Here is a 15,414-nt window from a genome sequence, read left to right on the forward strand (position 1 = left end):
ATGACCTCATTCGAAGTGCACTGTGGACGAGCTGCCATCTGCAGCTGCTACCACAGAAGCCAAGGGCTTTAGCTCCCGAGTACCTCCCTTCCTTTGGAACTTGGGGGCCCTCTGCTCCCCACTTGCACACCACAGACCTTTGCTGAGGATTGTGGGGACCCTCACTCAGTTTGCAGCACGTTGTAGCCATCCCTGTCCTCTCAATACCTCCCTTGAAACTCAGCTTGTGAGCTCCTTTGGAGCAGCGTGGCCCACCTGCAACGCTGCAACGGAAGAGACACAGCTGACAGTGAAACAGCAGCTTAGATCTGACGGCCGGAAAGCTCTGTCAAAAGGGACCTCCCTCTTCACACCGTAGAGGCTCTAGGAGCCGCCAGGGTTTCGGAACCAGTGCTGGGGCCAAAAGGACTCCACAGCTGTTTTCCTTCCTGGGGAGGGTTCTGGCTCGAGTGGGAATGGCTCAAGTCTCCTAAGGTTCTGAAAGCCCACTGTGTGCAGATTCACGGTACACAGAGAGCAGAAGGTGGAGTCCTGTCCTGGAGGTGGTCACAGCTCACGGATGAGCCAGGCAGGCAGGCAGGCAGGGCATGAGAACACCTGAGCTGCCTTGATGAGTCAATGGTGTGGGGGCAGAGGAAGAGAAGCCGGTCTGCTCCCTCGTGTGGTGCCCAGGGCAGGTTGTCCCCAGAGGAATCCCTTACGACAGTGAGGACTATCACGGCTGTTTCCCAAGGGGTTCTGTCAGTGCGTGTCTTCCCCGGAGCGGTCAGGCCGTCTCTAAAATACACTGGCCATGGGCATTGCCTCTCCTTGGAACTTCCCATCTGTTTCTCTTTTTTATGGAACAGTGAATTTCTAGAGGGGTTCTGGGCCACAAGGATGTTGGGTCATTTTCTAGCCTTCTGTCATGAAGAACGCTTTCCTGGGCGTTGGGGTGGTTTGTTGTAACAGCTCCCTTTCTTGGCTTCTTTTGGGAGCTGGTGCAACAAGAGGAGCTCAGCCTCTGCCTTCTGGCTGAGATGGCACCCTTCAAACAGCAATGCCTGCCTGGAGATAATGATGGCATTTGCCAAAAGGGCTTCGTTTGGCACGTGGTATCTTGAAAGGACGTACAACGTCCTTTCAGATATCAAAGGCTAGTTCAAAGGACATAAACATGAGAACTCTCCAGTGGAGTCTTACAGTAGGTGGAGCGTCCGAAAAAAACTGCTTCAGTCATTTCACTGAGAGTCATTGATTGGGGACACCAAGAATATAGGAAGGAATGCAGAAAGAAAAGATGAAATTGTGTTCAGGATCGGGCGGAGGGATGAACAGGGCGTGCTTGCCTTGAATCCAGGCTTTGTTGGGGGGTGGGGCATAAAGATGGAACGGGTCTGAAACTACAAAGTGGTGATGGTAACACAGTATCACCAGAGTTACACAACAGTGTTCCCAAATTGCAACAATGATGAAAAAGTTTACTAATCCCAACTTAACCAACAAAAATACAGGAAACCATGCAAAAAAGAAAACATCACCAGAAAGGTGGAAACAAACCAAACGCAAAGCAGTTCGGGGGAAAGGAACTCCATGTCCCCTGGGGGCAGACCGAGTTGACGGCGTCCACGGTGAGCAGACAGGGATGGAGGCTGCAGAGCCGACCGCTCCCCTGGACGTGGTGTTTCCGGCAAGGGCTCTGGGTCTCTGTCCAGAGCGGGGGCTCGTTCTCCCTGCAGGGGTGGGTGAGTCATCGTGGGCGTCTGGGTGTTGCGCGGGAGCCAGGGCAGGCTCTCCCTGCCGAGGCGGTGACTCCTCCTCTGCCTCGGGTTCTCCTGCCAAAGGCCGAGCAGGTAGAGGTGCACGTGGAGGTGGAGGTTCTGGCTGAGGGGGTGGGACATCAGTGCCTGGGGCTGGGGGTCCTGCAGGCACGGAGATCCGATCTGCCCGGTGTGCTGGCCAGTACCCAGCTGGCCTGGTGTCTCTGCGAGGGCAAGTCTCGGTTCTCCATCTGCCCTCGGTGGATCCCTGGGTCCTGCACCTGGAGCCACCACCTCTGTAGGGACAGGTCTGGGAAGTGGAGCCTGGTTCCAGTTGGAGGCCAGTGCTAGAGCTGTGGGAGAAGCATCGTTTGCCCGCAGGCCAGCCTTGGCATGTGCGTATCCCGGGACAGAAAGCTTCCAAGAGATTCCCAAAGAATACCCAGGGTCGGATGTCTTTTGGGACTGAAGTGTGCAAGATGGGGGGCGGGGGGTGTGAGGCCAGCGCTTGCTGCAGGCCCAGCAGCAGCTTTCGGGGACTCGTCCCTGTGTAGCTCAGCACCCCCTCCGCACACACTCCCGTACACCAGCCCCAGCGTCCTCACCTCTGTGCTCTGGCGTGCTGGGCTCCAGGTCCTCCTGCTGCCTCAGAGGCCGGGGTTCTCGGGACTCTGGGTCGGAGCCGGGTGTGCTGAGCTCCGTGGCAGCCTCAGACTGGGCCGCCGGGTGTATCCTGGGCGGTGTCTCGGCAGCAGGCCTTCCCCGCCTCCGCTTCGCCCCCGGTGGGGCTGATGCCTCCGTGGGCACGCTCACCTGGAGCCTGCACTGGGCCTCACGGGCGGGGGGGTGGTGCTCCGACCCCTCCCTCCGGGAGCTGGATGGGGTGTCCCCGTCCTCGGCCTCATCACGTGGGAAGCTCTGCAACGACAGTGACCGTCAGCCAGCCATGCTGGGAGTTTTCCGAGCTGGGCCTGGCCAGTGGAGCCGCTGCTTCGGCCTGCTCGAACTTCTCTGCCCAGAAGGGTCAGAGACGTGTGTCTGCTCAGATCCCCACCCGGGAGGAAAGAGACCCACCTGAGGGTGTGAGGTCAGCCTGGGCGGCCGGCCCTGCCCGCACTCTCCCCATCCCGCCCAGCATGCTCTCCCCTGGGGTGTGGACACAACTTGTCCGCAGGCTTCTGACCCCACATCCACCTGGGCTTCCTTGAGGGAGACACACCCCGAGAAACCCGCATCCACACACACAGGCAAAGGACCCGGTGTTTCCGGGTGGCATGGGAGAGGTGGCCTGGCCCGGCCTGGGGCTCCCCGTGTTACCTTTCTGTTTCTCCGGGCAAAGGGCCAGAGGCGTCTCGGGGGTGCCCTGAGCCAACGTCGACAGGGTGCCCACGCACACTGCCTGTGAGCTCTCCTGAGGCCCCGGCCTCTGGGCAGGGGCAAACAGCAGAACATCTCGGCAGCAAGTGATCTGGCTGGGGGCTCCTCTCCGCTCTCGAGGCCTGGATACCCGGGTTGCGGGTTCTGTTGGGTTCTGTTGCCGGCAGGTGACATCATTTCCTGGGGTTCGTGCTGAGGTCCCTTCCCCAAAACTTCCCAAGGGAATCTCTGGGTTTCTGACTGCTCGACCACCACCCTTAAGCCATGTGCAGGCACAGTGACACCCACCCAGCCCAGCCGACAGCCCTGGGGAGGCCTGGGTGCAGCCAGGGCCTGAGCTCCGAGGGCCCCGCTGCTCTCAGACCAGGCTCCTTCTTCTCATAAGTGGTGTGGCCCTGGACAAGCATATGCCCCTCAGGGTTTCCCCAGTCTCTCCATCTGCAGAGTGGCGGTCATTCTCCCATCTGCTTCCTAGGTCTGTCGGCCTACGAGCAGCTCCATGCCTTTCCACCTGGGGCCGATATCACGTGGAGCGTGTGCGCTGAGACTTCAGAAAGAAAGATTCCTTCCTGGGCTGACACAGCACAGAATGGGGCAGAACGAGGCCTGGATGTGCCGTGGTACCCAGGAAAAGGCACTCCCCCTCCTGACTGTTTTGAGACCCCGCATCCAAGTTGGAGGACCGAAAGGAAGACTCGAAGGTCTCCCTCTCTTATAGAAGAGAGTGGCCAACTTTCTGGTCCTCTGTTTCCATTGAGATTCTGTTCAAGTGTCCCAGCTCGGCTTCTGCGGGTGGCTGAGCTTCTAATGGCTCCCTGCGTTCTTGTCTTTTCCTCTCCAAACCTTCCGTCCTTTTCCCCCTTCTGGGGTGGATGGGCGCTGTCATTGCTTCTACCTTCGAGACAGATTGATGAAAAGTCTGGACCATCGACTCCTTTCCTCTCTTTGGTTCCGTGTCTCTCTCTGGCTGTGTCCCTCTCTTTTCCTTTCTCAATTCAGTCTGTGTCTTCCTCTTTCTCTCTCGTGTGTGGACGGATGGATGCTAGGAATGCACATGTATATGATTAGATGAGGGTTATGTTTTAGGGATAGGTTAGAGGGAGAGAAAGGCTTTAGGTCGGAGTTGGTCATGGGGGAAGGGTCAAGGGTGGTGGTGGTGTTTCTTGGACTCTGAGTGCTGTGCATTCTTCGTCTCTTTCCATATGAACCCCTTCTCAGATACACCACTTGCAAGGAGTCTCTCGTGTTCCGTTTCCTCTCTTTTGCATTTGTGAATGCTTAGCTTCTCTGTTGTGAAGAGGTTCCATTGGATGGAAACCCATTGGTGTACTTCGTGTACCTCTTTCCCTTACTTGAAGAGACCCATTTCTACCTCCGCCCAGCAAATGGCAAGGAGACTCTGATGTTAAGGAGCCTTTGACCTACGCTTCTTTCTAGCTATCTCATGACATCAGCCTTTAGGGTGAGGTTTTCCCCGATATTGAGGTGGTCTGAGATCAAAACCAATAGCGTTCTTCAGATGTAGCTGTCTGGTTTTCCCATGGACATGTATTGAAGAGGCTTTCTTGTTCCCATTTGGATATTCTCCCCTTCTGTGTCAGAGATGAGTTGAGCATGGATGCTGGGGTCTGTGTCTGGACCCTCAACTTTATTCCATCGATCTGGATCTGTGTGTGTTGTTGTATTCCCAATAGCATAGTGTCCGGCTCCTGCTGCTGCTGCTGCGGCTAAGTCACTTCAGTCGTGTCTGACTCTGCGCGACCCCATGGCCTGCAGCCTACCAGGCTCCTCCGTCCAGGGCATTTTCCAGGCAAGAGTACTGGAGTGGGTCGCCATTGCCTTCTCCGATACTCTCCTGAGGATCCTAGTTTGGTCGTCTAATTTCCTTTCACACAACCTTGGATGTCCGTATCGGGGCTTTTTCGTCGGATTGTATTGACAATTTAGGCTCTTTTCTGTTTCCGTACCCCTTTTGCAATTCTTGGTTGGGTGCGAAAATGCATTGGCATTTTGGGAGGAATAGCATCGAAGCTGTGGATTGCCTTGTGGGGCTGGGATATCATTTTCCAAATAGGAATTCTTTCAAGCCCTGAGCACAGCTTCTCTTTCCAGGGATTGGTGTGGGCTTGATCTTCCTTCTTCCATCTCTCGCCGTTTTGTGAGAACAGGTCCTTCCTTCCCTTCTGGGTTAGATGGACCCGTGGGGATCACTTCAGTGAATGGCATTGTCAGTGGGGGTGATAATTCCCTTCTCATTGGAAGACTTTGCTGTGAGTATTAGAAATGCAAGTGATTTCTCTTCCCCTTCCTCCCTGTCCATCTCTCAGAGCCACCGGGAAACAGAGGCCTCACCCAGGGTCACACAGGCCTGAGGAGGTACAACTAGACTGTTGATTCTTCAGGCCCTCAGTGCTGGACATCATCCGGGATACTCTGTGTGTGTCTTCCTCAGTCTGGTGTCCCTTCAGACCTTTCCCTAGTTTTCACAGGCTTGTTGTGTTGGTGTTCTTTGTCTGTTTGGAGACACATCCTTGATAAGCTTTGTGTTTCCACTCATTCGTCTCGCGATGTATGACCTGTCTTTTGCTTTTGTACTGAGGTCTTTCCCACAGTAGATATCTTTGATTTTGCAAAGTCCACTGTATTCTCCTGGTTTTTTTTGTGGACTGCCTTTTAGTTTTGTGTGTGAAGACTCAAAGCACGTGTCCGGTTTCTGCTCATTGTTCCTCTAGATTTGTGACAAGTTTTCATGGAATGTTTGTCTAGGGATAACTGGAAGTGAACTCGGTGTAAGGTGTCAAGTCTCCATCTCCATTCATGTCATCCCCTGCAGTTTCCAATACCCTGTTCCTGAGTGGTTTTGGAGACCTTGTGGGAAGTTTGCTTGCATTGGAGTTTGCGTTTCCACCTTGATTAACTTCACACTGTTCTGCCCTCAGGGACACTGTCAAGGGGGAGTGAGGAGCAGCCTGCACTTCCAGCTGTGAACACACGGTGGGGCGAGTGGTGCTCTCCCCTCTGGGAGCCCCAGGCCACAGGCATCCCAGTGAGGAGCCAGCTCTGTGCTCAGCTGAAAGGAGTTAGTCTCTCAGGAGCCTCTGAGCCCTTCCGTTTGGATCACCCAGGGTGGACATTTACTGTGACAGAACAAATTGCCCTGAATTCCATGGACGGAAGAGCCTGGCTGTGTAGAGATCGTGAGTTGCCGTGAATCAGACACAACTGAGGACACAAAAATTCAATAGATTAAAACACTTTTTGGCGGCGGGGGGGAGTGAAAGGGGGTGATGTGGGTTTTTTTGTCTTATAAAATAGCCAAGGGGAATCTAGTTTAAACCTAAATTCACATATATGGGATAGGTATAGCTCTCCGTCACCCTATTAAAAAAACTACTAAACTTTTCTGAAAGTTTATTTTGTAGCTTCCTTGAGCACTTCATTGTGAAGCATTTTTTTTTTTTTTCTGAGACTTTGGCCTCATTAAAAAGTACGGTTTGCCTTTACTGGATAATTTTGTTCATTGGTTTCTTAGGGAATCTTGGTAATATTTGAGTTTCCTGGGGAGTATGGTCACATGACCTGGCCCTGGCCAATCGGTGGCTTCCACCTCCTTGGCCACTGTGATTGGCTCCGGACTGGGGCAGTGCCCAATCGGGGCTGAGGGCCGGGCCTCACGTTAGAAGCCAGGGGAAGAGGAGCTCTCGTCCTGCTCGGGTAGGGGAAGGGGTGGGGCCGGGGGAGGTCAGGCTCCAGCAGTGGGAGGGGCGTGAGGTCCGCCTGCGGCAGTTGGTGACCTTCCTGCTCCCCTCAGGGCAGAGCCGCCGGCGTGAGAATGAGGGCGCTGCTGAGCCCAGGGGCTGGGATGGCCTGTTGCTGCTGTGGTCCCAGAGCTCCACCCGAGACCTGAGGGAAGCCGTCTGCCCGTGAGTCCTCTCCCGCTTGTCTGTCAGCTTGTTTGAAACATGCTGGGTTTTCTGCCCAGCTGGCTAAGGGGAGTCCCTGGAAATGCAAGGGTGTGGGTTTTGGCAGACTTCAGGGAAGACATGCCAGATGAGCCTGGGAGACTCCAGCTTAATCTGGATTCAGGAGATATCTCTTCGGGCCAGCTAGTAATTGTAGGATAAGCCTAATGAGTCTTCACAGGATGAAGAGAGTAACGTGCCAAGGTAGCAATCGATGTCCTCATTCGAGAGGATGAAGCTGGTGCTCAGAGAAGGGGGGAACTTGGCCAGAGCAAGGAGGTGTGCACCCAGACAGAACCCCCAGATCCGGCCATTGGAGCTCAGGGAGGCCACTGGTGTGGCTTGTCCCTGTGGCAGGGGACGAGGCATGCAGCCCACCCTGATTCCTGCGGGGGCCTGACTTGGGAAGTGCCATCTGGTAGCTTTGAGACTCACCAAACCAAATTGCACTGGAGAGAGGAAGGACACCTTCCTTCATCCACCCCCCACCCCCGCCGGATTCCCACATACCCTGACCCCTTTCTCTGGATTTCGGAGCCATTTCCAGAGTCCCGCTCATATGACCTCATTCGAAGTGCACTGTGGACGAGCTGCCATCTGCAGCTGCTACCACAGAAGCCAAGGGCTTTAGCTCCCGAGTACCTCCCTTCCTTTGGAACTTGGGGGCCCTCTGCTCCCCACTTGCACACCACAGACCTTTGCTGAGGATTGTGGGGACCCTCACTCAGTTTGCAGCACGTTGTAGCCATCCCTGTCCTCTCAATACCTCCCTTGAAACTCAGCTTGTGAGCTCCTTTGGAGCAGCGTGGCCCACCTGCAACGCTGCAACGGAAGAGACACAGCTGACAGTGAAACAGCAGCTTAGATCTGACGGCCGGAAAGCTCTGTCAAAAGGGACCTCCCTCTTCACACCGTAGAGGCTCTAGGAGCCGCCAGGGTTTCGGAACCAGTGCTGGGGCCAAAAGGACTCCACAGCTGTTTTCCTTCCTGGGGAGGGTTCTGGCTCGAGTGGGAATGGCTCAAGTCTCCTAAGGTTCTGAAAGCCCACTGTGTGCAGATTCACGGTACACAGAGAGCAGAAGGTGGAGTCCTGTCCTGGAGGTGGTCACAGCTCACGGATGAGCCAGGCAGGCAGGCAGGCAGGGCATGAGAACACCTGAGCTGCCTTGATGAGTCAATGGTGTGGGGGCAGAGGAAGAGAAGCCGGTCTGCTCCCTCGTGTGGTGCCCAGGGCAGGTTGTCCCCAGAGGAATCCCTTACGACAGTGAGGACTATCACGGCTGTTTCCCAAGGGGTTCTGTCAGTGCGTGTCTTCCCCGGAGCGGTCAGGCCGTCTCTAAAATACACTGGCCATGGGCATTGCCTCTCCTTGGAACTTCCCATCTGTTTCTCTTTTTTATGGAACAGTGAATTTCTAGAGGGGTTCTGGGCCACAAGGATGTTGGGTCATTTTCTAGCCTTCTGTCATGAAGAACGCTTTCCTGGGCGTTGGGGTGGTTTGTTGTAACAGCTCCCTTTCTTGGCTTCTTTTGGGAGCTGGTGCAACAAGAGGAGCTCAGCCTCTGCCTTCTGGCTGAGATGGCACCCTTCAAACAGCAATGCCTGCCTGGAGATAATGATGGCATTTGCCAAAAGGGCTTCGTTTGGCACGTGGTATCTTGAAAGGACGTACAACGTCCTTTCAGATATCAAAGGCTAGTTCAAAGGACATAAACATGAGAACTCTCCAGTGGAGTCTTACAGTAGGTGGAGCGTCCGAAAAAAACTGCTTCAGTCATTTCACTGAGAGTCATTGATTGGGGACACCAAGAATATAGGAAGGAATGCAGAAAGAAAAGATGAAATTGTGTTCAGGATCGGGCGGAGGGATGAACAGGGCGTGCTTGCCTTGAATCCAGGCTTTGTTGGGGGGTGGGGCATAAAGATGGAACGGGTCTGAAACTACAAAGTGGTGATGGTAACACAGTATCACCAGAGTTACACAACAGTGTTCCCAAATTGCAACAATGATGAAAAAGTTTACTAATCCCAACTTAACCAACAAAAATACAGGAAACCATGCAAAAAAGAAAACATCACCAGAAAGGTGGAAACAAACCAAACGCAAAGCAGTTCGGGGGAAAGGAACTCCATGTCCCCTGGGGGCAGACCGAGTTGACGGCGTCCACGGTGAGCAGACAGGGATGGAGGCTGCAGAGCCGACCGCTCCCCTGGACGTGGTGTTTCCGGCAAGGGCTCTGGGTCTCTGTCCAGAGCGGGGGCTCGTTCTCCCTGCAGGGGTGGGTGAGTCATCGTGGGCGTCTGGGTGTTGCGCGGGAGCCAGGGCAGGCTCTCCCTGCCGAGGCGGTGACTCCTCCTCTGCCTCGGGTTCTCCTGCCAAAGGCCGAGCAGGTAGAGGTGCACGTGGAGGTGGAGGTTCTGGCTGAGGGGGTGGGACATCAGTGCCTGGGGCTGGGGGTCCTGCAGGCACGGAGATCCGATCTGCCCGGTGTGCTGGCCAGTACCCAGCTGGCCTGGTGTCTCTGCGAGGGCAAGTCTCGGTTCTCCATCTGCCCTCGGTGGATCCCTGGGTCCTGCACCTGGAGCCACCACCTCTGTAGGGACAGGTCTGGGAAGTGGAGCCTGGTTCCAGTTGGAGGCCAGTGCTAGAGCTGTGGGAGAAGCATCGTTTGCCCGCAGGCCAGCCTTGGCATATGCGTATCCCGGGACAGAAAGCTTCCAAGAGATTCCCAAAGAATACCCAGGGTCGGATGTCTTTTGGGACTGAAGTGTGCAAGATGGGGGGCGGGGGGTGTGAGGCCAGCGCTTGCTGCAGGCCCAGCAGCAGCTTTCGGGGACTCGTCCCTGTGTAGCTCAGCACCCCCTCCGCACACACTCCCGTACACCAGCCCCAGCGTCCTCACCTCTGTGCTCTGGCGTGCTGGGCTCCAGGTCCTCCTGCTGCCTCAGAGGCCGGGGTTCTCGGGACTCTGGGTCGGAGCCGGGTGTGCTGAGCTCCGTGGCAGCCTCAGATTGGGCCGCCGGGTGTATCCTGGGCGGTGTCTCGGCAGCAGGCCTTCCCCGCCTCCGCTTCGCCCCCGGTGGGGCTGATGCCTCCGTGGGCACGCTCACCTGGAGCCTGCACTGGGCCTCACGGGCGGGGGGGTGGTGCTCCGACCCCTCCCTCCGGGAGCTGGATGGGGTGTCCCCGTCCTCGGCCTCATCACGTGGGAAGCTCTGCAACGACAGTGACCGTCAGCCAGCCATGCTGGGAGTTTTCCGAGCTGGGCCTGGCCAGTGGAGCCGCTGCTTCGGCCTGCTCGAACTTCTCTGCCCAGAAGGGTCAGAGACGTGTGTCTGCTCAGATCCCCACCCGGGAGGAAAGAGACCCACCTGAGGGTGTGAGGTCAGCCTGGGCGGCCGGCCCTGCCCGCACTCTCCCCATCCCGCCCAGCATGCTCTCCCCTGGGGTGTGGACACAACTTGTCCGCAGGCTTCTGACCCCACATCCACCTGGGCTTCCTTGAGGGAGACACACCCCGAGAAACCCGCATCCACACACACAGGCAAAGGACCCGGTGTTTCCGGGTGGCATGGGAGAGGTGGCCTGGCCCGGCCTGGGGCTCCCCGTGTTACCTTTCTGTTTCTCCGGGCAAAGGGCCAGAGGCGTCTCGGGGGTGCCCTGAGCCAACGTCGACAGGGTGCCCACGCACACTGCCTGTGAGCTCTCCTGAGGCCCCGGCCTCTGGGCAGGGGCAAACAGCAGAACATCTCGGCAGCAAGTGATCTGGCTGGGGGCTCCTCTCCGCTCTCGAGGCCTGGATACCCGGGTTGCGGGTTCTGTTGGGTTCTGTTGCCGGCAGGTGACATCATTTCCTGGGGTTCGTGCTGAGGTCCCTTCCCCAAAACTTCCCAAGGGAATCTCTGGGTTTCTGACTGCTCGACCACCACCCTTAAGCCATGTGCAGGCACAGTGACACCCACCCAGCCCAGCCGACAGCCCTGGGGAGGCCTGGGTGCAGCCAGGGCCTGAGCTCCGAGGGCCCCGCTGCTCTCAGACCAGGCTCCTTCTTCTCATAAGTGGTGTGGCCCTGGACAAGCATATGCCCCTCAGGGTTTCCCCAGTCTCTCCATCTGCAGAGTGGCGGTCATTCTCCCATCTGCTTCCTAGGTCTGTCGGCCTACGAGCAGCTCCATGCCTTTCCACCTGGGGCCGATATCACGTGGAGCGTGTGCGCTGAGACTTCAGAAAGAAAGATTCCTTCCTGGGCTGACACAGCACAGAATGGGGCAGAACGAGGCCTGGATGTGCCGTGGTACCCAGGAAAAGGCACTCCCCCTCCTGACTGTTTTGAGACCCCGCATCCAAGTTGGAGGACCGAAAGGAAGACTCGAAGGTCTCCCTCTCTTATAGAAGAGAGTGGCCAACTTTCTGGTCCTCTGTTTCCATTGAGATTCTGTTCAAGTGTCCCAGCTCGGCTTCTGCGGGTGGCTGAGCTTCTAATGGCTCCCTGCGTTCTTGTCTTTTCCTCTCCAAACCTTCCGTCCTTTTCCCCCTTCTGGGGTGGATGGGCGCTGTCATTGCTTCTACCTTCGAGACAGATTGATGAAAAGTCTGGACCATCGACTCCTTTCCTCTCTTTGGTTCCGTGTCTCTCTCTGGCTGTGTCCCTCTCTTTTCCTTTCTCAATTCAGTCTGTGTCTTCCTCTTTCTCTCTCGTGTGTGGACGGATGGATGCTAGGAATGCACATGTATATGATTAGATGAGGGTTATGTTTTAGGGATAGGTTAGAGGGAGAGAAAGGCTTTAGGTCGGAGTTGGTCATGGGGGAAGGGTCAAGGGTGGTGGTGGTGTTTCTTGGACTCTGAGTGCTGTGCATTCTTCGTCTCTTTCCATATGAACCCCTTCTCAGATACACCACTTGCAAGGAGTCTCTCGTGTTCCGTTTCCTCTCTTTTGCATTTGTGAATGCTTAGCTTCTCTGTTGTGAAGAGGTTCCATTGGATGGAAACCCATTGGTGTACTTCGTGTACCTCTTTCCCTTACTTGAAGAGACCCATTTCTACCTCCGCCCAGCAAATGGCAAGGAGACTCTGATGTTAAGGAGCCTTTGACCTACGCTTCTTTCTAGCTATCTCATGACATCAGCCTTTAGGGTGAGGTTTTCCCCGATATTGAGGTGGTCTGAGATCAAAACCAATAGCGTTCTTCAGATGTAGCTGTCTGGTTTTCCCATGGACATGTATTGAAGAGGCTTTCTTGTTCCCATTTGGATATTCTCCCCTTCTGTGTCAGAGATGAGTTGAGCATGGATGCTGGGGTCTGTGTCTGGACCCTCAACTTTATTCCATCGATCTGGATCTGTGTGTGTTGTTGTATTCCCAATAGCATACTGTCCGGCTCCTGCTGCTGCTGCTGCGGCTAAGTCACTTCAGTCGTGTCTGACTCTGCGCGACCCCATGGCCTGCAGCCTACCAGGCTCCTCCGTCCAGGGCATTTTCCAGGCAAGAGTACTGGAGTGGGTCGCCATTGCCTTCTCCGATACTCTCCTGAGGATCCTAGTTTGGTCGTCTAATTTCCTTTCACACAACCTTGGATGTCCGTATCGGGGCTTTTTCGTCGGATTGTATTGACAATTTAGGCTCTTTTCTGTTTCCGTACCCCTTTTGCAATTCTTGGTTGGGTGCGAAAATGCATTGGCATTTTGGGAGGAATAGCATCGAAGCTGTGGATTGCCTTGTGGGGCTGGGATATCATTTTCCAAATAGGAATTCTTTCAAGCCCTGAGCACAGCTTCTCTTTCCAGGGATTGGTGTGGGCTTGATCTTCCTTCTTCCATCTCTCGCCGTTTTGTGAGAACAGGTCCTTCCTTCCCTTCTGGGTTAGATGGACCCGTGGGGATCACTTCAGTGAATGGCATTGTCAGTGGGGGTGATAATTCCCTTCTCATTGGAAGACTTTGCTGTGAGTATTAGAAATGCAAGTGATTTCTCTTCCCCTTCCTCCCTGTCCATCTCTCAGAGCCACCGGGAAACAGAGGCCTCACCCAGGGTCACACAGGCCTGAGGAGGTACAACTAGACTGTTGATTCTTCAGGCCCTCAGTGCTGGACATCATCCGGGATACTCTGTGTGTGTCTTCCTCAGTCTGGTGTCCCTTCAGACCTTTCCCTAGTTTTCACAGGCTTGTTGTGTTGGTGTTCTTTGTCTGTTTGGAGACACATCCTTGATAAGCTTTGTGTTTCCACTCATTCGTCTCGCGATGTATGACCTGTCTTTTGCTTTTGTACTGAGGTCTTTCCCACAGTAGATATCTTTGATTTTGCAAAGTCCACTGTATTCTCCTGGTTTTTTTTGTGGACTGCCTTTTAGTTTTGTGTGTGAAGACTCAAAGCACGTGTCCGGTTTCTGCTCATTGTTCCTCTAGATTTGTGACAAGTTTTCATGGAATGTTTGTCTAGGGATAACTGGAAGTGAACTCGGTGTAAGGTGTCAAGTCTCCATCTCCATTCATGTCATCCCCTGCAGTTTCCAATACCCTGTTCCTGAGTGGTTTTGGAGACCTTGTGGGAAGTTTGCTTGCATTGGAGTTTGCGTTTCCACCTTGATTAACTTCACACTGTTCTGCCCTCAGGGACACTGTCAAGGGGGAGTGAGGAGCAGCCTGCACTTCCAGCTGTGAACACACGGTGGGGCGAGTGGTGCTCTCCCCTCTGGGAGCCCCAGGCCACAGGCATCCCAGTGAGGAGCCAGCTCTGTGCTCAGCTGAAAGGAGTTAGTCTCTCAGGAGCCTCTGAGCCCTTCCGTTTGGATCACCCAGGGTGGGCATTTACTGTGACAGAACAAATTGCCCTGAATTCCATGGACGGAAGAGCCTGGCTGTGTAGAGATCGTGAGTTGCCGTGAATCAGACACAACTGAGGACACAAAAATTCAATAGATTAAAACACTTTTTGGCGGCGGGGGGGAGTGAAAGGGGGTGATGTGGGTTTTTTTGTCTTATAAAATAGCCAAGGGGAATCTAGTTTAAACCTAAATTCACATATATGGGATAGGTATAGCTCTCCGTCACCCTATTAAAAAAACTACTAAACTTTTCTGAAAGTTTATTTTGTAGCTTCCTTGAGCACTTCATTGTGAAGCATTTTTTTTTTTTTTCTGAGACTTTGGCCTCATTAAAAAGTACGGTTTGCCTTTACTGGATAATTTTGTTCATTGGTTTCTTAGGGAATCTTGGTAATATTTGAGTTTCCTGGGGAGTATGGTCACATGACCTGGCCCTGGCCAATCGGTGGCTTCCACCTCCTTGGCCACTGTGATTGGCTCCGGACTGGGGCAGTGCCCAATCGGGGCTGAGGGCCGGGCCTCACGTTAGAAGCCAGGGGAAGAGGAGCTCTCGTCCTGCTCGGGTAGGGGAAGGGGTGGGGCCGGGGGAGGTCAGGCTCCAGCAGTGGGAGGGGCGTGAGGTCCGCCTGCGGCAGTTGGTGACCTTCCTGCTCCCCTCAGGGCAGAGCCGCCGGCGTGAGAATGAGGGCGCTGCTGAGCCCAGGGGCTGGGATGGCCTGTTGCTGCTGTGGTCCCAGAGCTCCACCCGAGACCTGAGGGAAGCCGTCTGCCCGTGAGTCCTCTCCCGCTTGTCTGTCAGCTTGTTTGAAACATGCTGGGTTTTCTGCCCAGCTGGCTAAGGGGAGTCCCTGGAAATGCAAGGGTGTGGGTTTTGGCAGACTTCAGGGAAGACATGCCAGATGAGCCTGGGAGACTCCAGCTTAATCTGGATTCAGGAGATATCTCTTCGGGCCAGCTAGTAATTGTAGGATAAGCCTAATGAGTCTTCACAGGATGAAGAGAGTAACGTGCCAAGGTAGCAATCGATGTCCTCATTCGAGAGGATGAAGCTGGTGCTCAGAGAAGGGGGGAACTTGGCCAGAGCAAGGAGGTGTGCACCCAGACAGAACCCCCAGATCCGGCCATTGGAGCTCAGGGAGGCCACTGGTGTGGCTTGTCCCTGTGGCAGGGGACGAGGCATGCAGCCCACCCTGATTCCTGCGGGGGCCTGACTTGGGAAGTGCCATCTGGTAGCTTTGAGACTCACCAAACCAAATTGCACTGGAGAGAGGAAGGACACCTTCCTTCATCCACCCCCCACCCCCGCCGGATTCCCACATACCCTGACCCCTTTCTCTGGATTTCGGAGCCATTTCCAGAGTCCCGCTCATATGACCTCATTCGAAGTGCACTGTGGACGAGCTGCCATCTGCAGCTGCTACCACAGAAGCCAAGGGCTTTAGCTCCCGAGTACCTCCCTTCCTTTGGAACTTGGGGGCCCTCTGCTCCCCACTTGCACACCACAGACCTT

The 15,414-nt window shown here is 55.0% G+C and overlaps 1 protein-coding gene across 1 annotated transcript; it reads right to left on the reverse strand.

Annotated features, from left to right (window-relative positions):
* Positions 1-523: 523 nt before the first annotated feature.
* LOC145517279 (uncharacterized) lies at positions 524-3,249 on the reverse strand. The gene is made up of 3 exons (XM_081519555.1): positions 3,057-3,249; positions 2,345-2,657; positions 524-2,092 (listed from the first exon to the last, which is right to left on the reverse strand). The coding sequence occupies exons 1-3, from the start codon at positions 3,189-3,191 to the stop codon at positions 1,464-1,466; spliced, it is 1,077 nt and encodes a 358-aa protein (XP_081375681.1). The 5' UTR covers positions 3,192-3,249; the 3' UTR covers positions 524-1,463.
* Between the last annotated feature and the right edge of the window lie 12,165 nt (positions 3,250-15,414).

The sequence above is a fragment of the Giraffa tippelskirchi genome, chromosome 8, assembly GCF_054371585.1.
Source record: "Giraffa tippelskirchi isolate mGirTip1 chromosome 8, T2T-mGirTip1v1.2.pri, whole genome shotgun sequence".
Taxonomy (NCBI): domain Eukaryota; kingdom Metazoa; phylum Chordata; class Mammalia; order Artiodactyla; family Giraffidae; genus Giraffa; species Giraffa tippelskirchi.

Bases quoted from the DNA above. Each gene is read 5' to 3' on its own strand.
- LOC145517279 (XM_081519555.1), bottom strand. From the start codon at position 3,191: ATGTTCTGCTGTTTGCCCCTGCCCAGAGGCCGGGGCCTCAGGAGAGCT. The intron at 2,658-3,056 runs GTAACACGGGGA...CTGTCGTTGCAG, and splicing joins TTGCCCGGAGAAACAGAAAG to AGCTTCCCACGTGATGAGGC. The intron at 2,093-2,344 runs GTGAGGACGCTG...CTTCTCCCACAG, and splicing joins CAGCACGCCAGAGCACAGAG to CTCTAGCACTGGCCTCCAAC.